Source organism: Heteronotia binoei, chromosome 4, assembly GCF_032191835.1.
Source record: "Heteronotia binoei isolate CCM8104 ecotype False Entrance Well chromosome 4, APGP_CSIRO_Hbin_v1, whole genome shotgun sequence".
Taxonomy (NCBI): Eukaryota; Metazoa; Chordata; class Lepidosauria; order Squamata; family Gekkonidae; genus Heteronotia; species Heteronotia binoei.
In genome coordinates, this window is record NC_083226.1 from 12,551,112 (window position 1) to 12,570,955 (window position 19,844).

Consider the following 19,844-nt stretch of genomic DNA (forward strand, 5'->3'; position numbering starts at 1 on the left):
CACGGTCAATACAATCTTAAAACCACTTTCCCCATTGAATAGACCTGTGTAGGATTCCGAGAAGACTTTCCCGGGATGGCATTCTAAAACTGGTTTAAATCAAAACCGATATGGGTGAAAGTATCGCATCAAAGGTGGTCCCAGTGATCGTGTTTCCCATCATCATTTGTTTGTAAATCTCACATATGCAAAGATCGTAGGGTTGCCTGGCTAGTGTTCCCTCTAAGCTGAGTTAGTGTGAGCTAGCTCACCGATTTTTAGCCTCCAGCTCACACATTGTGCTCTTCGCTCAGGAAGAATGACCCCAGAGCACACTCATTCATGCAGCAGCCCACAACTTCAATGCCAGCAGCTCACAAAGTAGAAGTTTTGCTTACAACACTCTGCAGCCTAGAGGGGACATTGTACTTGGCCACTAGAGGCGGATGCGGGGGGGAAGGGGGCGTAGGGATGTCGGAGCCAGGCTGGGAAACTCCTAGAATCATAGAGTTGGAAGGGACCTCCAGGGTCATCTAGTCCAACCCCCTGCACAATGCAGGAAACTCACAAATACCTACCCCAATTTGGGGATGGAGATTTGGGGATGGAGCCTGCAGAGAACAGGGGCCTCAGCGGTGTACAATGCCATAGAGCCTATCCTCCAAAGCAGCCATATTCTCCGGAGGAGATGATCTCTGGAGATGAGCTACAATTCCAGAGGATCTCCAGGCCCTACCTGGAGGCTGGCGTCCCTAAATGTTTAGAATTAAGCTTGCTTAAAATTGTTAATATCTTTAAAGATCTCCCACAAGGAAAGTCTCTGAGCTCAAAACATCATAGATAGAGAAAAATGTTTGTGTTTTTAAAGTTCGGGGTGTTGGGGGTTTTTAATTACAAAATATGAACATTCAACTTGATTTGGTGGTGGTTCGAATACATGAAGGCCTGTGGTTTTGGATTGCTAAAAATAACACTTGGCTGTTGAACAGAACAGTTTTAGTAACTGAAAGGAAGTCTGTCCTGAGATTCCAAGTATGCCCCCTGCAACACGCATGCTGGAGTAGCCATGATTTGGCAACCCCCCTTTCATCCAGTGAAACAGGAGACATGAAGAGATTTATTTTACGCGCGCACATGTGTAGTGTTTCACGAGGGCACAACTAGTACAGATTTCTCCAACATTAGCAACCCAATGCCTTCCATTTTGATTTGAACATTTCCATAGACCTCTAAAGACCTCTAAAATTCCCTCTAATGCAGTCTTGTGAGCAAAAACTCTACTTCGTGAATTACTGGTATTATATTTGTGAGCCACTGCATTAAATTAGTTTGCTCCGGGGCCATTTTCCCTGAGCCAAGACAAAAATGAGTCAGCCAGAGGCTAAGAAACTGTGATCTGGCTCACACTAGCTCACCTTAAGAGGCAACACTGCTCCTCACAGTCTCCTCTTGCTGGTGGCTGCCATTCTCCAGACAGCCGCCTTTGCCTCAGAAATGGCTGGGAAACTGCCGCCCTTCTTCCCCCTCGTTGCCTCCACAGGCATTTCTCCAGCTGGGAGGCAAAGCATAGTTGCTTCAGCTGCTTCCTGGCCCTTTCAAAAGCGTGCCCAACAAGACACACATGATCTGTGGCGGTCTCCATCTTCTTGAGAGAGGTCATCTTGGCCAATATCTTCCACATTTCAGCTCAGCGACTGCGCTGTCTACCACAGGAGACAGAGCCCCAAAGGTGAGCAGGGTACGTTTTCCAGCGAGGTGATCAGCCCCATTCTGGTGAGATGCTCAGGCAGGTCTTACGGACAACCCCCTCCCCCCCAAAAAAAGTACCCTCCCAGGCCCCAGGCTGAATTGACAGGCCCTCAACAGAGAGCCAAGGCCTTTGACTAGCTACACCATTGTCTTTCCACAATGTTTAATGGCAGAACCTCGTCCCAAGTGCTCAGGAATACAGACTCACCGAGAAAGCCAGTGCTGTGGGAAGGTGTCCTACCAACACACGCCAGTCTCATGCAGGTGCTTCGAGAGTGTAATGCAGGTGTCTGTGAAGTACACACACTGACACACAAATAATGAACACTGTTCAGATCAGACATGGGTGATTGGTCATGCGGGGGCGGCCTTTGCAGTCCCAAATGGTTTCTCCCTAGAGTTCTGGGGTCTGAGTGGGAGCCAGCGGGGCTCGCCCTTTTGCGAGGGCCTGGCGATTATTTCTCGGGAGGCTTCCAGAGGCTGCAAGAAGAAAAGAGACACTGTTATTCCCTTCTGGAATCAGTTGAGTCCACAGTAAGAACTCCCCATAAGTAGACAAGGCATTATTTTGCTTTGTTAAATTTTCTCCTGGGATCCTCCTCCTCACCACCCATCCACACACACTGGTGACCCTAACTGGGGTTCCTGATTGCGATTACCTGGAGATCAGTCACAATTCCAGGAGATCTCCAGGCCCCACCAGGAGGTTATCAAACAACACAAAAATCATGGCTAAATAACGAACAGAAATTAACACTCTGTTTTTAAACAATAAGAACACAAGAGAAGCCATGTTGGATCAGGCCAAAGGTCCATCCAGTCCAACACTCTGTGTCACATAAGAACATAAGAGAAGCCATGTTGGATCAGGCCAATGGCCCATCCAGTCCAACAATCTGTGTCACATAAGAACATAAGAGAAGCCATGTTGGATCAGGCCAATGGCCCATCCAGTCCAACACTCTGTGTCACATAAGAACATAAGAGAAGCCATGTTGGATCAGGCCAATGGCCCATCCAGTCCAACACTCTGTGTCACATAACAGAAGCCCTGTTGGATCAGGCCAGTGGCCCATCCAGTCCAACACTCTGTGTCACATAAGAGAAGCCCTGTTGGAACAGGCCAGTGGCCCATCCAGTCCAACACTCTGTGTCACATAACAGAAGCCCTGTTGGATCAGGCCAGTGGCCCATCCAGTCCAACACTCTGTGTCACATAAGAAAATAAGAGAAGCCATGGTGGATCAGGCCAATGGCCCATCCAGACCAACACTCTGTGTCACATAAGAACATAAGAGAAGCCATGTTGGATCAGGCCAATGGCCCATCCAGTCCAACACTCTGTGTCACATAAGAGAAGCCCTGTTGGATCAGGCCAGTGGCCCATCCAGTCCAACACTCTGTGTCACATAACAGAAGCCCTGTTGGATCAGGCCAGTGGCCCATCCAGTCCAACACTCTGTGTCACATAAGAAAATAAGAGAAGCCATGTTGGATCAGGCCAATGGCCCATCCAGTCCAACACTCTGTGTCACACAGTGGCCAATATATGTGTGTGTACACACACACACACACACATATATATATACTGTGTCTAATAGCCACTGATGGACCTCTGCTCCATATTTTTATCCAATCCCCTCTTAAAGCTGGCTATGCTTGTAGCCATCACCACCTCCTGTGGCAGTGAATTCCACAATAACTCTCAATATTTGAAAAACCATTTCATTGAAAATTGTATTCAACAGCAATTCATATGAAACATTACACCAAATATAGACAATCCCCAAATCCATTTTCCAGTAATGTGAGATCAAAGGTTGAATTTTAAAGTCCCTTTTAAATGTGTCAGTTTCTGACTTCAGATGCTAAAGTTCGATTCTGCCGCTCCCGCGGTTGAATTAAAGTGCCGGTGCTCAGAAAAGTGCTGTGTAGAGAAACTTCCTATTTCCTTTGCCAATTTATCCATTAGGGTTTCATATTGCACATTGAAAGCTTCATTCCACTCGAGTGATTTAAGAGAAGAAAATCTCCATGCCGGATGCTGTGTGTGGGAAATGCCTCTCCGAGGAGGCTGTCAGAGGCTTTCTCTACCCCCACTTCTCTTAAATCACTCAAGTGCAATGAAGCTTTAAATGTGCAATATGAAACTCTCATGGATAAATTCGCAAAGGAAAGAAAACAGGAAGTTTCTCCACACAGCACTTTTCTGAGCACCGGCACTTTAATTCAACCGCGGGAGCGGCAGAACTGAACTTTAGCATCTGAAGTCGGAAACTGACATGCATGTTTAAAAGAGACTTTAAAATTCAATCTTTGATCTCACATTGCTGGAAAATGGATTTGGGAGTTGTCTATATTTAGTGTAATGTTTCATATGAATTGCTGTTGAATACAATTTTCAATGAAATGGTTTTTCAAATATTGAGAGGTATTGTTTAAATAGAGAGCGTTAATTTTTTGTTCGTTATTAAGCCACGATTTTTGTGTTGAGACACCCCTCCTTGTGGCACGCTAGGGCTCCTAACCCACCGGGAGGTTGGCAATCCTAGGCTGTGGCATTTGCAACTAGAGCCTCTATTCTGAATTTGAGACAAGCCAAATTCAACATCGGAATCATTGTCAGAAGCTGCTGTTGAATTCTGAGAACTTGGGCTCAGCAGCCATTCAATGCATTCACTGGGATCCCCCCCCTCCTTTTAAAGTGATTTAGGTGCAGAATCCCTTCTTACCGCCACTACGGCTGCCAAGCCCACAGACTGGGTAGGGGTTTGCCCACATTGGGCTGGCGGGGGGGCCCTACTCCAACATTGCTGGCGCGATGACATCACCCACGAGTGACATCATCACCAGGCAATGTTGTGCACCGGATGCTCCAGGCATTTCTGGGAAAACTCTATGGTTTTACTGGACGCTCTAGCATTTTTGGGAGGGAAAACTCTATGGTACAATAGGTACCACAGAGTTTTTACCTCCCAAAAATGGTAGAGCGTCCAGGAAAACCATAGAGTTCCCCCCAGAAATGCCTAGAGTGGCCAGCGCACGACATCGCCGGCGAGATAGCATCACTCGCAGGTCACCCTAACCTCCACTGAGGCATCACCACAACAGCTAAGGCACCAACACCTTCTGGTATGGGGCATTAAGAGGCAATAACTTCCCAGAATGTCTGGTGGTAGAAAGCGCCATCAAGTCACAGCCCTGTGGTGAGCCCCACAGGGCTTTCAAGGCAAGAGACGTTCAGAGGTGGTGTGCTATTGCCTGCGTCTGCGTCACAACCCTGGTATCCCTCAGATGTCTCCCATCCAAATACTAGCTGCTTAGTTTCCAAGTAGGGTTGCCAATCCCCAGGTGGGTAGCAAGGGAGCCCCTAAGGGTTCTGTGACTGAACCAGCCTCCGATATGCTCAACAAATTCTCATTAAAGTTTATAACAGAAACAGAAACAAACACTTAGAGCAATAGATTGTACATAAGATGAAATCATACAATATGCATGGTCCTTAGAAAGGACAAAATAGGTGAAGTTCAACAATATGCACAGTCTTTCTTGGGACCAATACTCCTTCAAATGGTTTCAACCAAGAACTGGCAAAGTAGAGTCTTCTTCACGAATCAAACTGCTGCAGAAAAAAAGCCAACAGTAGCAGACAGCTACGAAGGCGGCGCCTCTCTGCCTCCGTTCCTCTGAAGCTTCCACAGGCTTAATGCAAAAAATTACAAAATTGACAATGGAACTCAATCCTTCAAGTGCAATGTAAGTGATGTTTATAATGTGGTGCTCCAGCGACCATGGAGAAACGGAGGCAGAGAGCCGCCATTTGAAGGAGTATTGGTCCCAAGAAAGACTGTGCATATTGTTGAACTTCACCTATTTTGTCCTTTCTAAGGACCATGCATATTGTATGATTTCATCTTATGTACAATTTATTGCTCTAAGTGTTTGTTTCTGTTTCTGTTATAAACTTTAATGAGAATTTGTTGAGCATATTGGAGGCTGGTTCGGTCACAGAACCCTTAGGGGCTCCCTTGCTAGTCATTTATCTGTGATTCTCTATTGATATTGGGTTACTTAATCCCCAGGTGGGGGCAGGGGATCCCCTGGTTTGGAGCCCCCCCCCCCTTCAGGGTCCGCTCTGAGACTCTTCAGGGTGGAGGGCGGGATATAAATCCAATATCTTCTTCTTCTTTAGGGTCATCAGAAAGCGGGGGGAGGGAAATGTCTGCTGGGAACTCTATTATTCCCTATGGAGACTTTTTCCTATAAGAAGTAATGGAGAATTGATCCGCAGGTACCTGGGGCTCTGGGGAGGTTAGTTTTTGAGGTAGAGGCACCAAATTGGAAGTATAGCATCCAATGCCTCTCCACAAAATACCCCCAAAGTTTCAACAAGATTGGGCCAGGAGGTTCAATTCTATGAGCCCCAAAAGAAGGTGCCCCTATCCTTCATTATTTCCTATGGAAGGAAGAAGAAGATATTGGATTTATATCCCACCCTCCACTCTGAATATCAGAGTCTCAGAGCGGCTCACAATTTCCTTTATCTTCCTCCCCCACAACAGACACCTTGTGAGGTGGGTGGGACTGAGAGGGCTCTCAGAGCAGCTGCCCTTTCAAGGACAACCTCTGCCAGACCTATGGATGACCCAAGGCCATTCCAGCAGGTGCAAGTGGAGGAGTGGGGAATCAAACCTGGTTCTCCCAGATAAGAGTCCGCACACTTAACCACTACACCAAACTGGCTCTCAAAAGGTGTGCGGTCCCTTGAAATGTGATGGCCAGAACTCCCTTTGGAGTTCAATGATGCTTGTCACACCCTTGCTCCTAACTCCACCCCAATGTCTCCTGGCTCCACCCCCAAAGTCCCCAGATATTTCTTGAATTGGATTTGGCAACCCTACTTCCAAGATGTGATGAGACTGGGCTAGCCTGAGCGATCAAGGTCAGGGCCCTGGTACACCTAGGCCTCCAAATCTCACACAAACTGGACTGGGATACCTCAATAAGACAAGAAGGGCAGTAACCATCCCCCTGAAGCCAATGAGCTACGGGTCAAGCAGGAGAATGGTGGACACAGCATGCTGGACAGATCAGCCACACACACTTGTGTTTCCTTCTAGTGCCACAAACAGTACTTACTTACTTACACAGGGTGTCGTGTGCCCATGTTAGAAGTGCCCTCACTTCATATACTCCCCTTCGCTCACATAGTCCATAAAGGACCCTGTCATTTCAGCAAAATCTTCCAGTACAAGACTGGTAGAGTCCTCACCAGACAGGTCACTGTCAGGCCGAGGTATCCTGACAGGGGCCGGGGGGGCAGTGGGAAGAGGTGCGCGAGAGGCTGGGGGAGCTGTCTGGACAAAGGTCGGCGGGCGTAAGGGCACGGGCGGTTCCTCAGGCTCAGCCAGCTCTTGCTCCACCTCAGCATCTGAAGAGGCAGGCCCCAGGACATGGTAGAGGCTGGGCAGACGGATGTCGAAGCGAAGGCCGAACTTGGCAAAAAGCTTTTCGTTCAAGGCGTACAGCTTCTCGGAGATGTCGTAGCCGAGGAGGACGGAGAAGAGACGGGCGATGTAACGCTCTTTGGCCAGCAACGAGTAGAGCTGCCTCCGTGGCCAGGTGATGAAGCTGCAGTCTGTCTCAGCTGTCAGAGTGACCTGCCAAGGGAAAGGGAAGCAGAGAGGTGACATTTCGGCTGTGAGGTAACAAAACCAGCATCTTACCTTCAGGATTACTATCTGCAGCTGGAAGTCACAGGAGGATTCCAAAGATGTGAGATGGAAGAGATTTATGCCAAATATACTGAAAGTCCATGGTCCATCAAGGTCAGTATTGTCTACTCAAAATGGCAGCCTCTCTCCAAGGCCTCAGGTTGAGGTCTTTCACATCAATTCCCACCTAAGCCCTTTTAACTGGAGGTGCCGAGGACTGAACCTGGGACCTTCTGCATGCCAGGCAGATGCTCCACCACTGAGCCATGGTGGTGGTGGAAAGTACCATTAAGTTGTGGCTGACGTAGAGTGACCCATTAAGGTTTTCAAGGCAAGAAACGTTCAGAGGTGGCCTGCCTCCACCCAGCCTCCCTGGTATTCCTTGGAGATCTCCCATCCAAAAATTAGCCAGGGCTGATTTTGCTTAGCTTCTGAGATCTGAAGAGATCAATTTAGTGTGAGGCATAGCCCCTCCCTAAATGAAGCTGCCTTATACGGAATCAAACCATCAGTCCGTAAAGGTCAGTATTATTAGTTGTAGATTTTCCGGGCTTTATGGCCACGGTCTCGGCCAGTGTTTCCTCTAAGATGAGTTAGCTCACAGGTTTTTAGCCTCCAGCTCACACATTTTTGTCTTAGCTCAGGAAGGATGACCCCAGAGCACAATAGCTTATGCAGTAGCTCACAACTATAATGCCAGTAGCTCACAAAGTAGAATTTTTGTTCACAAGACCCCAAAGCTTAGAGGGAGTATTGGTCGTGGCATAATAGTACCTGACGTTTCGCCAACAGCTGTGACCGGCATCCTCAGAGGTATAATGCAGAAAGATCGAGTTCTTTGACCACATGATATTCTCGAACTCTATCTTTCTGTGTTATACCGTTGAGGATGCCAGTCAGTGCTGCTGCCAAAACATCAGGTACTACTACGCCAAGGCCATGGCCATACAGCCCAGAAAATCTACGACAACTAATGAACTCCGGTCATGAAAGCCTTCGAAAACGTACGGTCAATATTGTCTACATAAATTGGCAGCAGCTCGCCAGGGTCAGAAGCAACTGCCTTATTCTTAACCGGACATGTGGGGAATTGAACCTGGGACCATCTGCATGCAAAGCAGATGCTCTACTACCAGGCCTCAGGCTCCTCCCAGCTTCTCAGAAGAGATTAATTCGACTTGGAAATACTTTCAGGCTCAATTGTTGTTCAATCTGGAGGTGATACAACAAGAAGGGGGCACACAAACTGGGGGAAGGATGGTATAAGAGGTCAAGGTTTCTCAACAGTGAGTTCTCCAGTGACACCGCGTGGATACATAACAAAATTGGCAAAGACTATTTGATGAAATTGCTGAGCAGTCGGGTTAGAACGGATAAAAGGAAGTCCTTCTTCACCCAAAGGGTGATTAACATGTGGAATTCACTGCCACAGGAGGTGGAGGCGGCTACAAGCATAGCCAGCTTCAAGAGGGGATTGGATAAAAATATGGAGCAGAGGTCCATCAGTGGCTATTAGCCACAGTGTGTATATATGTAAATGTATATATATATATATATATAATTTTTTTTGCCACTGTGTGACACAGAGTGTTGGACTGGATGGGCCATTGGCCTGATCCAACAGGGCTTCTCTTATGTGACACAGAGTGTTGGACTGGATGGGCCATTGGCCTGATCCAACATGGCTTCTCTTACGTGTCAGGCTCTGTTCATTCATAATGCCATTAAGCAATGCTACTAACCATAATCATAAATGCATGGAGGGATTCTTACTAACCAGAAACGGGGTTAACTAGGAGGGAGGGGGGAAGAGTAGAGTGCCGTTTCCCAGGACTATCAAAGGTTGCCAAGAGTCTTTGAAGCCAACCGTAGGTGCCAGCTTCTCACCTCCTCCCCGGAGGCTCCAAGGCCAGCGCCTCTGGGCAATGTAACCACCAACGGAAAAGATAAGGGGGGAAGCGCTGGGAATGTCTCATATGCAAAAGCAGCCATTTGCATATAAGGGGGGAAGCGCTGGGAATGTCTCATATGCAAAAGCAGTAGATGTGAATGCTTTGAAGTAGGGGGATAAATAACCATAGATTGAAACAATCCCTATCAGTTCCAATTTACCTGCTTGCTTGGAGTAACGCTGAAGCTTCCAATAAATGCCACTTTGTTTTAAAACCACTAAGTCTGCGTTCTTGTGATCTTCAATGAACCCACGCCTGACATTATGTTCTTATGTTCTCTAGCGATTTATTATTTATTTATTTATTTATTTATTACTTTACATTTATATCCCGCCCTCTCCGCAAGCGGACTCAGGGCGGCTTACAATATCATAAAAACAATCAATTCCATAAAACATATAAAAACATAGTTCACTTATCAATTTAAAACTATTTGCGCTGTCTCAATCCAGTCTGGCGGTATTGGGTTCTGACTATGATCGCCAGCTTCTGTAGGATGTCCGGTGGCAGCCCATTTTCAGTCAACCAGAAAGGCCTGTCTAAACAGGTCGGTCTTACAGGCCCTGCGGAACGCCGACAAATCCCGCAGGGCCCTTATAGCTTCTGGGAGGGTGTTCCAAAGTTCTGGTGCTGCCACCGAGAAAGCCCTGGATCTTGTTACGCATAGCCTGGCTTCTTTTGGGCCAGGGGCAGACAGCAGATTTTTTGTCCCTGATCGCAGTGCTCTCTGGGGGATATATGGGGAAAGGCGGTCCCGTAGATAGGCAGGTCCCTGACCATAAAGGGCTTTAAAGGTTAGTACCAACACCTTGAAGCGAACTCGGAACACAACAGGCAACCAGTGCAGCTCTCTCAGCACTGGCCGAATGTGCTCCCGTCGTGGTAGCCCCATTAACAGCCGTGCCGCAGCGTTCTGCACTAGTTGAATCAATATCACACGACTTTCGCTGTAGCCTGTCTCCCTGCAAATTTAAACTGCAGGTTCTTTATGCTGGAAATAAAGCCATGTGATACTGAATCAGCCATTTGAGGGAGCAGAAATGTGTGAAACAAAAGACACACACACACACAAAGAAACAAGAACTTAGGAGCGAGTTAAACACAGAATAGCCCTATGTGCCACCTGCCACACTATATAATGTTACCCTGGTGCCCTTTAAATTAATTCATTTTTTAAAAAAACACAATGCCAGGATGGGGCAACCGGGAACAGAGGTACACAGAGCTACCCTCCCCCTTGTATCTTCAGGGTCCTCGAGGGTCTTGTATTCTGAGGTCCATCCAGTTCTTCATTCTAATGAGGCTCAAAATAACAACCCGTAAAAGCTCTGCACGGGCTATTTTTGAAAAGTGTTGCCACTAAACAAAATTATTCTGTGCTCCCGTTGGAAGCACATGCAACGCCTTTGCATAAAGATAACATTGGTAAGCCTGAAAATGTCTTTGATACATTAAACCAAACAATAAATGGTAAATAGTCCCAAACACTAGACAGGCTCCTCTATAGGTAATGTTTCTGAAGAGAAAATTCCGAAGTCCCAAATCAATATCCTTGAAGAAGGAACAAATGGCTTCCCCTTCGTTTAGGAAATATCTGGAAATTTGGGGTGGAGCCTGAGAAGGGTGAGGGGTCTGGGGAAGGGAGGGACCTCAGCAGGAGATAATGCCATTTTCCCCAGGCGAAATGATTTCTGTCACCTGGAGATCTGTTGTAAGCCAGGGGATCTCCAGTTGCTACTTGGAGGTAGCATGAGTCCCTAGCTTGTTCGCCTGATGAAGCTCTTGTTGAAACAGCTTCATACAGCTAGCGATCCGTTGTCGGAACAGGCAGCGACATCAGAGATCATCTATTAACATCCACAGGAGCTTCTAGAAAGGAGTAGATCTCCATTGTAAAGACCGTACTCCTTGTGGGATGTGAAAGACAATGTATGAAGTGCTTTGAACTATTCCCCAAATACAGGGGCTTCTTTTTTCAAGTCAACGTGATTGCAAATATTGAGCTGTTCATTGTTCAGCTGGTTTGATTGTTAATATATATATTTTGGAAAGAGTTCTGTATACATTTTTTCATGAGTTCTAGCTGCTAGTAAAGTATCACCTAGTAATCACAACCCTGAGCTTTTTTGGCTTTCGCTTCCCCCACTACCTGGAGGTGGATAACCCAAAGGAGGTTGATGTTTCTTGCTGATTTGGGAATCTTTTCCCCCTGTATATAAATGGGGACAGTGAAGAGGAAAGACAGAGAAACTGTTTGGTGGTTTACATTTTGCGGGAGACTACAGAACATCAGGAAGAAAGAACGAACCTGGGCAAGGCCTGCAGGTGGGGTGGTGGGTAGGGTTGCTAATCTCCAGTTGAGAGAAGGGGATCCCCTAGTTTGGGAGGGTTATCAGAAAGCAAGGGGAGGGAGGGAGCCAGTTTGGTGTAGTGGTTAAGTGTGCGGGTTCTTATCTGGGAGAACCGGGTTTGATTCCCCACTCCTCCACTTGTACCTGCTGGAATGGCCTTGGGTCAGCCAGAGCTCTCCTAGGAGTTGTCCTTGGAAGGGCAGCTGCTGCAAGAGCTCTCTCAGCCCTACCCACCTCACAGAGTATCTGTTGTGGGGGAGGAAGATAAAGGATATTGTGAGCCGCTCTGAGTTTCGAAGTGGAGGGCGGGATATAAATCCAATATCATCTTCTTCATTTGAATGTCCACTGGGCACTCCATTATACTCTATGGAGACCGGTCCCCATAAGGTATAATGGAGAATCAATCTGTGGGTATCTGGGGCTCTATGAGGGGCGGGCTATTTTTTGAGATAGAGGTGCCAAATTTTACGCATAGCATCTGGTGCCTCTCCTCAAATCCTCCCCCAAGTTTCAAAAACATTGGAATAGGTGGTCCAAGTCTATGGACCCCAAAAGAAGGTACCCCCATCCTCTATTATTTTCAATAGAAGGAAGACATTTTAAAGGAACCTGGTCCCTTTAAATGTGATGGCCAGAACTCCCTCGGGAGTTCAATCATGCTTGTCACAGCCTGGGTCCACCCCCTGGCTCCACCCCCAAGGTCTCCTGGCTCCACCCCCAAAGTCTTGAGATATTTCCTGAATCAGACCAGGCAACCCTAGTGGTGGGGATGAGGAACTAACCTGTCGTGTGGGGTCTGCAGTTTTGCTACCTGCTTCTAGGACCTTCCTTGCTTCTGCTAGGCTCCCCACATAGATCCCTATATCAAGCCAGTATAGCAAAATATGCTTTGTGTTTCGTCTGAATTTTCGCAGAAGGAGCAGGCAGTTCCAAAAGGCCAACTTCAGAGAGCTGGCTGTTTGGCTCTTAAAGCCCACCCCACGTTTCGCTCGCTGGGGTGTGTAAACGAGACGCTGACATGCCAGGGAGGGTGGCGAGAAGCAGGCCAAGGTATGCGGAGGCCTCCTAGTGCCCAGGGGCCTCCTTGGCTCAAGACCAAGGAATGGTGCTGGGGGAAGTCGAATATGGCCGAGTGACATGGCATGTCCCGGGACTGACATTTAAGTCTGCTGCCCGAAAGCAGCTGCTGCCGTTATTTGGCCTTATTAGACTCAGAAACCAGTGGGCTAATTCGTTCCGCAAGGCCCGTCTAGCAGGGGACCGAAATCCAGGGCCATTCTCTAGTCCAGACTGGAGTTGGGGGGCACATGTGAGTGATTCCAATCTAATACATACCACTTAGGTGTGCCCACTTCTAGGTGGGTATCTAGAACCACTAAAGCCAAACTTGCTTAATGTGAGAGGGGAGACTTCCGGTTTGTCAGCAGATGGAGACGGCTGCTTGCCTGCGTTCTCCGTGAGGATTTACCTTCTTTCCTTTCTTTTTTCCTTGGTGTTTGACTTATTTGGGGGTTGATAAGCCTAAAGGTCTTTGCTCTGCGATCGAAGAATTGCTCCTGTAATGTAAAAAGAGCTCTTCCTGCATCTTTGAATGGTGTTTTTCTCTCTCACTCTGGCAAACAACGCCCAAGCACTAATTGTCATTTTACAGTTGATTATACTTTTACAACTTACAACATTTGATGGCTTAATGTAATAGCCACATAGAGCAAACACCAGATGTCTGAGAGCCACAAGACATGAATGGCAGATGTTTGTGAGCCGGGAGGGAGGGAGGGAGGAAGGAAGGAAGGAAATATATTAGATGAGCAGAAGGGAAGAGGAAGTGGAAAGAAAGCAACTTTAAATGCATTCTCCAAGCTGATTAAAAGAGCGAAATGCTTTCTCCAAGCCAGCCGACTGGGTTGTGGGGGCTTCGAGAGCCACACAACATGTGTGAAAGAGCCACACGTGGCTCCCAGGCAACAATTTGGCCATGAACTGATGCTTTTAAGCTTTCGATCCCCTTGAGATTTGGAGAGGACAAGGACCTCAGAGGGGTACAAGGCCGTTGAGTCCACCCTCCAAAGCATCCATTTTCTCCATGTGGGAACTGTCTACTGTAATCTGATGAGAAGCTGTAATTTCAAGATATCTCCAGGTCCCACCTGGAGGTTGGCACCTTAGCACAGCAGCTGGGCAGTGATTGGGGGGGTGGGTTGTTGCTTTTGTGTACCTGAAACGTTCCTTCTTCAGACGGCCGCAGCGATTCCCACTCCGGAGAATCCAGGAACTGATAGGGGAAGACGTAGTGCAGAAACTGCCCATCCTGGCTTACTCGGATCCTAGAGGGGAGGGAAAGGAAAGAGTGCTGAAGAATACAGTTACTCGGGGCATTTTTTTGAGCAGGAACATAATTCTGGCTGGCTTGGTGTCAGGGTGTGTGGCCTAATATGCAAATAAGTTCCTGCTGGGCCTTTTCTACCCAAAAGGCCAGTGTGAAACAATGGTGATGTCAGGGGTGTGTGGCCTAATATGCAAATAAGTTCCTGCTGGGCTTTTTCTACCCCAAAGGCCAGTGTGAAACAATGGTAATGTCAGGGGGTGTGGCCTAATATGCAAATAAGTTCCTGCTGGGCTTTTTCTACCCAAAAGGCCAGTGTGAAACAACGGTGATGTCAGGGGGTGTGGCCTAATATACAAATAAGTTCCTGCTGGGCTTTTCCTACCAAAAAACCCCTGCAGTTATGCCCACTGTTTAAACCAGGAATCAGGGTTGCCAGCCTCCAGGTGTGGCCTGGAGACCTCCCGCTTTTACCCCTGATCTCCAGCTAGCAGAGATCAGCTCCCCTGGAGAAAATGGCTGCTTGGAAGGGTGGGCTCGGTGGGATTGTACCATGCTGAGGCCCCTCCCCTCCCCAAACCCCGCCCTCTCCCAGATCCACTCCCAACGTCTCCAGCTATTCTCCCACACAGACCTGGCTCCCCTAACCTGGCTGCACAAGTGCAAATCCCTTGTTCTGGAATGAAATGCCTTTGTTCTTAGGGTCGCCAATTCTAGGTTAGGAAATTCCTGGAGATGTAGAGGGTGGGATTGGGGAGGGCCTGGATCTCATGCTATAGGAGCCCCCCTCCCAAGCGGCCATTTCCTCCCAGTGAACTAATGTCTGTTGTCTGACTGGCTGCAATTCCGGGCAATCTCCAGGTTCCACCTGGAGACCAGCAACCCTAATTGTCCTATGACTTCGTTCAGCTAGCCTAGTGGGGGAACTGTCTTGAGTGCAACAAGCCCCACAGCAGCAGCAGGAAAGGCTCTTTGCATTGGGCAAACGATCTTTCACGAGGATCCAATGGAATCTGCAGAAGTGGCTGGAGCCCAGAAGGCCGTGCAGTGGATGTGGAAGGCTCACCTTCGTGGGCAGGGACAGTTTCCTGGCCAAGCCACCCAACCAACTTCTGGGGCTGTAGGGTTGCCAGTCTCCAGGTCCTGCTGAATTCCCTAGGGTTGCCAGGTCATACCTGCCTGCTGGCGGGGGATGGAAGCACGTACATCATGATGACATCACCCATAAGTGATGTTATCACGCTGGGCATGTTACACAGGAGACACTCTAGCATTTGGGTAAAAAAAACCTCTATGGTGCCATAGAGTTTTTTACCCAAATGCTAGAGTGTCCCCTGTACAACGTGCCCAGCATGATAATGTCACTTCTGGGTGACATCATCGTGCTGGGCATATCGGACACTGACAGCTCTTTGGGGGCGGGGATCCCCTCGGTGGCTGGCTTCAAGCTGGCAGGTTGAGGGCCCTGAAATCCGCGGAATCCCTGCCCCCAGTGGGATGCTGGGAACCCTAAATTTACCACTGAGCTCCAGTCAGCGGAGATCCGCTCACCCCACTGGCTTCCACTCCCCTGGAATGCTGCCCATCCTCTTCTGCTCAGATCCCAGTCTAGCTCAGCTTCCCTGGCCGCGGCGTGGCCACAGGTGGCGGGGTGGCAGGGTGGACTTGGCTTGAGGCAAAGGAACGTTATAGTGTGAGCAATTGTCAGCAGTGTTCCCTCTGAGTTAGTGTGAGCTAGCTCACAGTTTTTTAGCCTCCGACGCGCACATTTTTGCCTCAGCTCAGGAAAAAATGGGCCCAGAACACATGAATTTATGCAGGAGCTCACAAAGTAGAATTTTTGCTCACAAGACTCCACAGCTTAGAGAGAGCATTGTTTGTCAGGGCTTTTTCTGTAGCAGGCGCTCCTTTGCATATTAACTCACACACCCCTGATGTAGCCAATTCTCCAAGCAGCTTGTGAGGTTTTTTTTGGGGGGGGGAGGGGGGGACGGTTTGTCTGTTATCAGTGGGAAATCCTACTCATGCTCTGTTCCATGCCTGGTGTGATGGTGTCACACGGAAGTGACATTTTTGTGCTAGGCACACCATAGAGGGGCACTCTATAACTCGGGGGAAACTCTGTGCGACTGAACAACATTTGTGAGTTCCCTGCATTGTGCAGGGGGTTGGACTAGATGACCCTGGAGGTCCCTTCCAACTCTAGGATTCGATGATGTTGAGCGAAGACAGCTTTTTTGGGAGAGAGACAGTTAGGGTTGCCAGATTCAGGCTGGGAAACTCCTGCAGATTTGGGGACAGAGCCTGGGAGGTCAGGGACCTCGGTGGGGTACAATTGCCCAGAGCCCACCCTCCAAAGCAGCCAATTTTGCAGGAGAACTGACCTGTGTGATCTGGAGATGAGCTGTAGCTCCAGAGGATCCCCAGGTGCCACCTGGAAGCTGGCATCCCTTAGGTTCAGACAGCAGTGAACCTCATGGCCCAACTATGCCAGACGTTGTTCACACACCTGCTTGGTATCCACACAAAGTCCGGTTGGCCAGAAGTGAGCTTGAAGGCTTGTTTTAGAAAGCCAGTTTGGTGTAGTGGTTAAGTGCACAGACTCTTATCTGGGAGAACCGGGTTTGCTTCCCCACGTCTCCACTTGCAGTTGCTGGAGTGGCCTTGGGTCAGCCATAGCTCTCGCGGGAGTTGTCCTTGAAAGGGCAGCTTCTGGGAGAGCTCTCTCCAGCCCCACCCACCTCACAGGGTGTCTGTTGTGGGGGAGGAAGGGAAAGGAGATTGTGAGCCGCTCTGAGACTCTGAGATTCAGAGTATAGGGCGGGATATAAATCCAATGTCTTCTATTAATTCCCAGGCATTCAGGGGCCCAGTTTGGATGTGAACCACAGCACATGGGAAGAAAGGCTTTATCCACCTTCGCTGCACTGTTCTCATGACCTGAAATGGCCTTGGGGAATTGCTGTTTGCCCCACTGAGGAAATCTGAATGGAGCCCATCAGTTTTCTCAATGGAGTAAACAGCAGCTCCATAGGGACATTTTAGGTCAAAAAAACAGGAGAAAGGAAAGGTTTTAGGGTTGCCAATCCCCAGGTGGGGGCAGGGGATCCCCCGGTTTGGAGACCCTCCCTCTGCTTCAGGGTTATCAGAAAGTGGTGGGGAGGAGAGGGAAATGTCTGCTGGGAACTCTGTTATTCCCTATGGAGATTTATTCCCATAGAAAATCATGGAGAATTGATCTGCGGGTATCTGGGGCTCTGGGGGGGGGCTGTTTTTTTGTGTAGAGGCACCACATTTTCAATATAACATCTAGTGCCTCTCCCCAAAATACCCCCAAAGTTTCAAAAAGGTTGGAACAGGGGGTCCAATTCTATGAGCCCCAAAAGAAGGTGCCCCTATCCTTCATTATTTCCTGTTGAAGGAAGGCATTGAAAAGGTGTGCGGTCCCTTTAAATTTGATGGCCAGAACTCCCTTGGGCGTTCAATTATGCTTGTCACAGCCTTGATCTTGGCTCCACCCCTAATGTCTCCTGGCTCCACCCAAAGTCGCCAGATATTTCTTGAATTGGACTTGGCAACCCTAAAAGGTTTATGCCCAAAGGTTGCCAAGACCAGCTTGGGGAAACTCCTGAAGATTTGGGGGTGGTGTGGTGAGGGCAGAGTTCAGGGAGGAGAGGTCAGGAGAGACGTGATCCCAGAGTCCACCCTCCAAAGCGGCAATTTCCTCCAAGCGAACTGATCTCTGTCGTTTGTAGGTCAGTTGTAACTCCGGGAACTCTCCAGATCCCACCTGGAGGTTGGCAAGCACGGTCCCCTCTCCCTCTACAGCATGGCTCAAGTGCTGGTTGGGTCCCCCGGGAATTAACTCAGAATGGAACTCCCAGAAGATGTCTCGTTAGCATGCTCTGGGGACGAACCCATAAATGTTGTATGTGTCGTTCAGCCCCTGGATCCACATCCTTCCCGGACCCTCTTCCTCCACGCACTCCAATTCCTTCCCTTCCTGGGTTGTGACAAATTCTAGTTTGGCATCAACTCCAAAGGCTGGCTGGCTCACACAAGCTGTCATTTGTTTTGTAAGCTAGAACTGGGAATCCTATGCAAACCAAGTTTTCCATTGCTTCGACCAACCTTCTTGAGCCTGCGGGTACTCTTAGCATTCTGACACAGTGTGGTGGGCACAGCCACAAAGTGGTTGCGCAAGGTGACGGAGAAGACTTGCCATTTCCCAGGTGGGGGCAGGGGATCCCCCGTCTTGCAGGCATTTGTGGGATCCACCAGCTTTGCAAGAGGAAATCCACCCCTCGAACAGCAACATCGCACAACGTGCCTACATCACCCGGAAGCGACGTGGGCATGGCGGGAACAATGCTCTGGTTTTTTGGGGGGAAACTCTACGATTTGAGGGTAACTTGACCATAGGGTTTTGCCCCAAAACCAGACCGTTGTCCCCCAATGTGCCTATGTCATTTCAAGTGACACCAGCATGTTGGGGGCAACACTTCCAGCTCCCAGAACATCCCTGGAAAGGTGTTAGTGGGCGCCATGCTGCCAAGGGGCACCATCATGAGGATCCAAACTTAGACCAAGGTTAAGTCTGAAGCAGCACGGCTTTTTTTGAGCAGGAACGCACAGGAACACAGTTCTGGCTGCCGTGGCATCAGGGGGTGTGGCCTAATGGACAGATGAATTCCTGCTGGGCTTTTTCTACAAAACCCCCCCCCCCGCGCAAAACAATTGCGACATTAGGGGGTGTGGCCTAATAGGCAAATGAGTTCCTGCTGGGCTTTCTCTACAAAAACCCCACCCTTGTGCAAAGCAATGGTGACATCAGGGGGTGTGGCCTAATAGGCAAATGAGTTCCTGCTGGGCTTTTTTTTAAAAAAAAAATCCCCTGCACAAAACAATGGTGGCATCAGGGGGTGTGGCCTAATAGGCAAATGAGTTCCTGCTGGGCTTTTTCTAAAAAAAAAATCTCGTGCAAAACAATGGTGGCATCAGGGGGTGTGGCCTAATAGGCAAATGAGTTCCTGCTGGGCTTTTTCTAAAAAAAAAATCTCGTGCAAAACAATGATGACATCAGGGGGTGTGGCCTAACAGGCAAGTGAGTTCCTGCTGGGCATTTTCTACAAAAAAAGCCCTGTGTGCGGCAAATGCTTCCCTTCCTCTCCGTAAGCTTGCCAAGGAAGTGGAGCACACCACCCTGACCTCCTTTTTAATGGCTCTGGAAGCCCCCAAGTGGCCCTGCCCCCAGGCCTGGCAAAGGAGGAGAGGCCTACCTGCCCGACAGCAAAAGGGACAGGCGATCGATGGCCGTCTTGCCCTCCACAGCGTAGGTCTGGTCTCTGGCCAAGGGCAGCACCCGCTCCTCGCAACACTTGACTATTTCCTTGTACACTTGAAGGGGCACCTGGAGGGGCTGGCACACTTGCTTGTAGAGCTTCTCAAACTCTTCGGACACCGTGTCCTTCCGGAGCTGGTAGATGAGGTGCGCCAGCTGAAGCGCACAGATCAGCACCAGGAGCAAGTTCCAGGTGAAGATGTCCACCCCGCACGCATCCAGCCACCCCCAGAGAGCCATGCAGAGGAACCCGGCGGCCAAGAAGCCAAAGATGTAAATGGCCCCAAAGGTGCCGCTGCCTCCCATAAATCCCAGGAGGAGGATGCAGCCGGCCAGGTGGTAGGCTGCTCCTTCGGAAAAGAGCTTCCAATAGTCGCACAAAGTTGGGTGGAAAATGATCCGGTCCAGAAGAGTGCTGCTGTTGGCGCTCAT

At 49.0% G+C, this 19,844-nt stretch overlaps 1 protein-coding gene across 3 annotated transcripts; it reads right to left on the reverse strand.

Annotated features, from left to right (window-relative positions):
• Positions 1–1,879: 1,879 nt before the first annotated feature.
• POPDC2 (popeye domain containing 2) lies at positions 1,880–19,844 on the reverse strand. Of its 3 annotated transcripts, none has more exons than XM_060236794.1 (4): positions 19,351–19,844; positions 13,964–14,072; positions 7,001–7,388; positions 1,880–2,208 (listed from the first exon to the last, which is right to left on the reverse strand). In XM_060236794.1, exons 1-4 carry the CDS (start codon positions 19,842–19,844, stop codon positions 2,123–2,125), a joined length of 1,077 nt encoding a protein of 358 aa, XP_060092777.1. In that variant the 3' UTR covers positions 1,880–2,122. The 3 variants fall into 3 exon arrangements, with proteins under 3 accessions (XP_060092777.1, XP_060092775.1, XP_060092776.1); XM_060236792.1 differs by having other exon boundaries at positions 1,956–2,208; positions 6,868–7,388; XM_060236793.1 differs by having other exon boundaries at positions 1,956–2,208; positions 6,864–7,388.